The sequence below is a fragment of the Haliotis cracherodii genome, unplaced genomic scaffold (assembly GCF_022045235.1).
Source record: "Haliotis cracherodii isolate W230 unplaced genomic scaffold, xgHalCrac1.p SCAF_1, whole genome shotgun sequence".
In the NCBI taxonomy this organism is placed as follows: domain Eukaryota; kingdom Metazoa; phylum Mollusca; class Gastropoda; order Lepetellida; family Haliotidae; genus Haliotis; species Haliotis cracherodii.
The window spans coordinates 11,323,951-11,329,950 of record NW_027266264.1 but is presented as its reverse complement, the minus strand read 5'-3'; the positions used below and the strand labels follow the sequence as shown (position 1 = coordinate 11,329,950).

General features: G+C 37.7%; 1 protein-coding gene across 2 annotated transcripts in view; it reads right to left on the bottom strand.

The window, feature by feature from the left end:
* Positions 1-727: 727 nt before the first annotated feature.
* Positions 728-6,000, bottom strand: part of LOC139472548 (cubilin-like) — a 30,933-nt gene continuing 25,660 nt past the window's right edge. For both annotated transcript variants that reach the window (XM_071255021.1, XM_071255029.1), the window contains 4 exons: positions 5,392-5,470; positions 4,899-5,020; positions 3,659-3,820; positions 728-1,612 (listed from right to left, as the gene is read on the bottom strand). In XM_071255021.1, coding sequence (XP_071111122.1) covers positions 1,305-1,612; positions 3,659-3,820; positions 4,899-5,020; positions 5,392-5,470 — 671 coding nt within the window. In that variant the 3' untranslated portion in view covers positions 728-1,304. The remainder of the gene's footprint in view (positions 1,613-3,658; positions 3,821-4,898; positions 5,021-5,391; positions 5,471-6,000) is intronic.

Here is a 6,000-nt window from a genome sequence, read left to right as displayed (position 1 = left end):
CACTGTAATACGGTCAGAAAGTCGCTTGTGACTCGAGCTGTGACGGGTGGCCTTGTCCTGCTGAAACAGCGTCCGTGGGTGTCGCTTCAGGAAAGGCAGTACCACAGGCGCAAAACCTCATCAACGTAACGACGTGCAGTGAGATTTCCAGTTTATGATGATGATGGCGATGGTGCACTTGAAACAGCCCATGATCCTCGCAACGTGCTCCTGCGTCGCTCGCATTTGCAACATACCGATGGGTCTCTCCCTCTGCTCTGCGGTTCATCGAGGCATGTTGTTTTGAACGTTTTCATGTGACGAGAGAGTACAATCCTGCTCAGAATTTCAAACGGGTGAATTTGTGCACATTTTGCATTAAATTTACTTTTCTCGCAAATCATGTAAAGCACGTGCACATGTTCACAGGGAAAGGGTAAGTTGCTTTGTTCCCAACTGTTTTCGTGATGTTTGGCAAATTTGTTGACAACTGACGACCATTATTTATTTGGTGACGTTTCCTTTTCACGCTAGTTTATATATCTCTAATATATAACTCGAGCTTTCTTTATAAAATATAAGACATTGTCACAGTTTTGTATGTTTAGCAGTCTCAGAACATAACTATGGAACCTGAAGCAATCCACTCATTCATGGTTTTCATAAAACAGATAGAACAAAAACAGACACAACTGTGCAAGTTTTTATTGGATTGTTAAAGTCAAATATATAACACAAAAGCCAATAAACTACCCTGCTATTACAGAGATTCATTAAACATAATAGAAATTATTTCCAATCTGTTTCGTGTACGAATATGTAACACACTTCAAACATAAGCATCCGGCTCTGAGGTTTGACAAATGCACGATACAGATGCGTTCACACGAGCACTGAATACTGACATTATACAGTTCCGTACAACGTTTAAGTACACCAAAGTAAACATCAAATAAATATGTACATTCTCGTAACTGCTACAAATAATATAATTTCATTTCTCCTGAACAAAAACATGAACATTTATTGAGATAACAGATACAGATCTTTATATATCACATTATGCCGTATACTATCATCGATTACCTTGTGTATATTTTCATTCTATTAAGATACAGACCCTACAGCCATTCGCCACTGCTTCATCTTCATCGCTCCATCTCTTCCCTGAACCTTGAGTTATGCCATTGGACGTCTATGGGATGTTATTCACATTGGGGTCATGACAAAAATATGGCAAGGAATCGGTCCATATTGTATTCATAACAGAATGGAAATATAAATTAATACTCCTGCTAATCGATGATGATTGTACACATAGTACTTTAAAATTTGGGGGGCAACGTTTCCGAATTGAGGTGCGTTGAAGAAGGCGTGGCAACCGGCTGGTATGACGTTGCGTAGGAAGGTGGTCCAGTGAAGTTTGTTGGGGGCATAATGTTGGTCATCGGTCCTTGGCCAAAGTTGCTTACCGTTGGTACCTGGCCCACGGTATAATACACTGGTACATTGGTGGTAGGAATGCGTTGATTTTTTTTGTAGATGAATATGGCGATTCCGCTCATTATGAGCAGCATCAGAACCGATCCACCAATTGAACCCCCAACAATTGCTCCAACATTAGTATCAAAATCTGTAAAATAAGATGATAAACTCACATTATATCATACTGGATAAAAAAATGCATTGTTTGGTTCATGTCCAAAACATGCCATATTTTGTACATATCATCCCTTCCAATGAGTGTTGTTTGAAATCTCATATTTGCCATTGTTATTGTTAGTTTGGCCATATAAGTACATGTTGCCATATAACTTTGAACGCGACGTTACACACCATTTCACTTCACCTCACCAATATAGTTCCCGTATGTCGCTACATTTAATTTTATGAAAGGAACCAATTGTCGATAGTTCGGTGATTAGGTTTTATCCGTTTTATACATGATTTTAACTGGTTACAGCTCTCGATTGTACAATGGTTGCAACGATTCATACATGCACACGTGTACAAAGCAGACCTTTAGTATCACGGGCATTTCTCACTATTATTAATATAATCGTCATTTTGGACTTTCCTCCCATAGTAACATATTGTTAACAGACAAAATATATTTTAACAAGCAAAACGTCGAAGCAAAAAACTTCGAGAAGTTAAAAGACCTTTATGTACTTACTTCATGGAGTACAAATTAAATTGATAAGATTATTCACACATTTTAACAAGCAAAACGACGAAGTAAAGAATTTCGACCACCTATATTAATTGGATAACAAAATTCACATATTTTAACAAGCAAAACGTCGAAGTAAATAACTTCGAGTAGAAATAAGACCTTTATGTACTCATTTCATAGAGTATAAATGAAATTGATAACATTATTCACATATTTTAACAAGCAAAACGTTGAAGTAAAGAACTTCGAGTAGTAACACGATCTCTATGTACTTATTATATATATTACAAATTAACTTAATAACAAATGTCACATATTTTAACGAACGAAAGTTCGAAGTAAAGAACTTTAAGTAGTAATAAGATCTTTATGTATTTAACTTTTATAGTACAAATTTAATGGATAACATAATTCACATATTTGGTACCAAAGTAATTGATTCCTTCAATGTATTTGCACATGCACATACTTAAATAATAAAACAAACAATTTGTAAAATATAGTCTTCATCTCCTTCATCACACTTCAGTATTCAGGGAACAACTGACAAGTAGACCGAAAACATTGATTAAGTTGTCTCCCCTTAACGGTATCAGATAAATAACATGTCAGGTTCTATCATACTACTTTCAGTCTTTCTCTCACGTTTATACAATTAGCAGGCAGTAAAATGTCTGCAGCTTGTTCTCAATATCTATTCAACCAAGGTTTACGTGGCAGTACAACATATTTCTTCTTTCAAAAGCAATTCTCAGAGTTTGCTTCTAATGGTTCAATGTTCTTACTCTGGTTCTGTGTATTGTCAGATTAAATTTTCCATTGGCCAGCATATCATCAGACTATGTTTGCCCCTGACAGTCCCGTAGTTACTCTACACGTATTGCTAGAAAGGATACAGTTGCATAAACAAAACAACTGGAAAATGTCATTTGGAGGAAGTTTCAAATACCAATTCTACCAATAAAGTCCAGTTGAGCCCATTTTAATTGGCATTTATTTTTGCAATTAGGCTAACTATGGAATAACTCCTTTCAGTGGCATTTAGAAGTTGGTGTGAAAAAGAAAGTACTATGGATGAACAACTTCTTTATTACATTTAGTGCGACGTTCTATGGATCAACAACTTCTGTATTACAATTAGTGCGACGTTTCGGTGTAGATCCTAACACCTTGCTTGATAAAGGTGTTAGGATCTACACCGAAACGTCGCACTAATTGTAACAAAGAAGTTGTTCATCCATAGAACTTGTCTTTCTTTATCCATGGAATGTTATAGAGTAGACATGAGTAGTGTTTTGCAGGCAACAGATGGGAGTGCGAAGGGCACAAATACAATGAGTCACGAAACTCTTACTCTTATGCTTAAATGAATTAAATAATTCGGATTTTTTTAAGGACTCTGTCATACAACGATTCACAGAAGACCGACCAATTTCTTGTCAATTGATAACAAGTTTAACGGGGTTATACATTCAGTGTGCCCCCACCGTGTCAAGCACCTACCATGTGATGGATTATATTCTTTGGTATACTTGATCTTGAACCCACGATCAACACCAGATGAATCTGACTTGAATTTCAGGAACATAACAGATCCAGAACTTGTTTTCAATGGTTCACTTTGTCCACACCAGCGACCAAGTGAGGGGGCGTTAGAGTCCGATCCTTTAAAAGAACAAATATGTCATATTTTCTTATATTACTTGCCCGTGAATAGATCACCTGTTTAATAAACATACAGCTGTGTTACACATTGTGTATTACCAAAGCGCGTGCTTATATACTGCGGGAACAATTTACACGAACAAACATTGCAAGCTCTCAGCATCACTTGGCTTATTTAACGACATTGCATGAGGAGATGATAGATCACTGAGAGGAGCTTATGTACATTCAATGACTCCAGCAACACCGTTGCTAGGCTGACGTCACATGGCATTGTTTCGCCGGTGGATCTTGCAACAATATTGTGACGTCATTGTAAACTTCGTGGTGTAGGTCCCGTTCCACAAGGCGATCGTATTGTAGCGCAACGACAGTCGTCGCAAGTTTCTGTTAAAGTATGTGAGCTACGATAACCTTAGCGCTACGATGACTTTGTGAAACGGACGCCTGAATTCTAAAGGTGGCCCGTGCTGTGGTATTAAATTAATATGTGTCAACATTTGACGTATTTGAAGTATGATTCTTTTAAACTCAATTGGATTACGTTGTGGATCGTGTAGGTGTCTGCCTACTCATACACGACAGTGAAATTCTAAAAAAAGTTATAAATGGCAAATAATCAATAAAATTCAAAACTCGCTCCGTGTAATACCAATTTTAGGAAACTCGTGGTCTGGTATCTGACTCGCTTTCACTTGTCAAATACCAGATCTGTTCACTTGTTTCATAAAATTGGTATTACACGGGAGCTCGTTTAGCATATTTATCAAACAAATTCAGGCAAGTGTTTTTCAAGTCCTCCACTCATATCGGAGACTTGCATTGGAGTCACGTAGATCATAGCCTCAAATAGAGCAGGAGTCAGTGGAACAGAAAACTGGTACAAACATCCCTGGAAAGTATACACACACGAGCGCATATACGCACGAAACATCATTTAACATTTTCTCAGTTTCCAAGACAAAGACTGCAGTGAACCAATAGAATTCAATATAGGGACCAGCCATTATATATTCGGGGTATGCTGGTATGCCAACGAAACATGGAACCCCAGAATATCACATGGTAAATCCCTCACCATCAAACGCCTCCACGAAGTCACTGAGACAACCAAAAGAGCTTTCGATGCTTGATTCCTTAACCTCGATCATGACAGTGTAGTCTCGACCCGCAGTGATCTTCCAGCTGGACTCAGTGTTACTTTAATAAAGAACATACACGTATTGTTATTTTTTTAATATGTCAAATGATGAACCTTGGCGTGTTCTACTTATTGTTCTGACTTATGATTGGTGGTTGTTCCCACTACGTATATTATAAATCGAAAGTACAGTCTTATCATTATCATTATTTTGCCTTCGTCGTCGTTGTTGTTTTTCTTCTATTTAGTGTTGCAAGGATCAGTATTTAATTTTCACGCCTATATTGTCACACCCGCCAAGGAAGGAGTTTTTGACCAAATATTTATTTCCTTCTTTAAGTATGGCATGGTAGTCATGGTCGAAGTCTATAAAGGGCATTAATGGTCGGAATTGTATAAAAACATGCATTGTCGAGTGTGTATTTCTTACCTCGGGTAATTAAATGGGTAATTCGGAGAAAGTATGTAGGCGGTGAAATAGGAAGCTGACAGCTCCATCGTCTCAGAGGCTAAAATGATAGAATGATGTCTAATTTTATATATATAATAGATAATCTGCAAAAAAGAAACGCAAAATTCGTAACATTGTAAATATTTCAGAGTGTTGCCGAAAAGGATTGGTGTAGGGAGCCTGGCGACGAAACGCACCAACATGCACGTTCAACATCCCTCGCTGTGCTATACAAACGATGAGTTCTCATTTACATTCCATCACAATCTTTCAGCTAGTGAACAGCGAAAACATGCCAGGACTGACGGAAGCAAAAAAGCCACCTCCGGAGTGAGTGAGGTGGTTTGACGCCAATTTCACCGTTAGCTTGTGGTCAGCTTGATGTGGGTGGAAAGGCCGAGGTTGCGATACCAGGGTATCTTGATTCATTTTGAGATAAGAAAGACAGGAAAATCTCATTTTCCTGTCCCTTTCAAATTGCTGTATATATCCAAATATGCAAAAGACTATAAAATTCATCGTACCTTATGCCATGCACACAAAAGTAATATTCAAATATTTTCAGTAATGTTTTGAAATCTCCATATT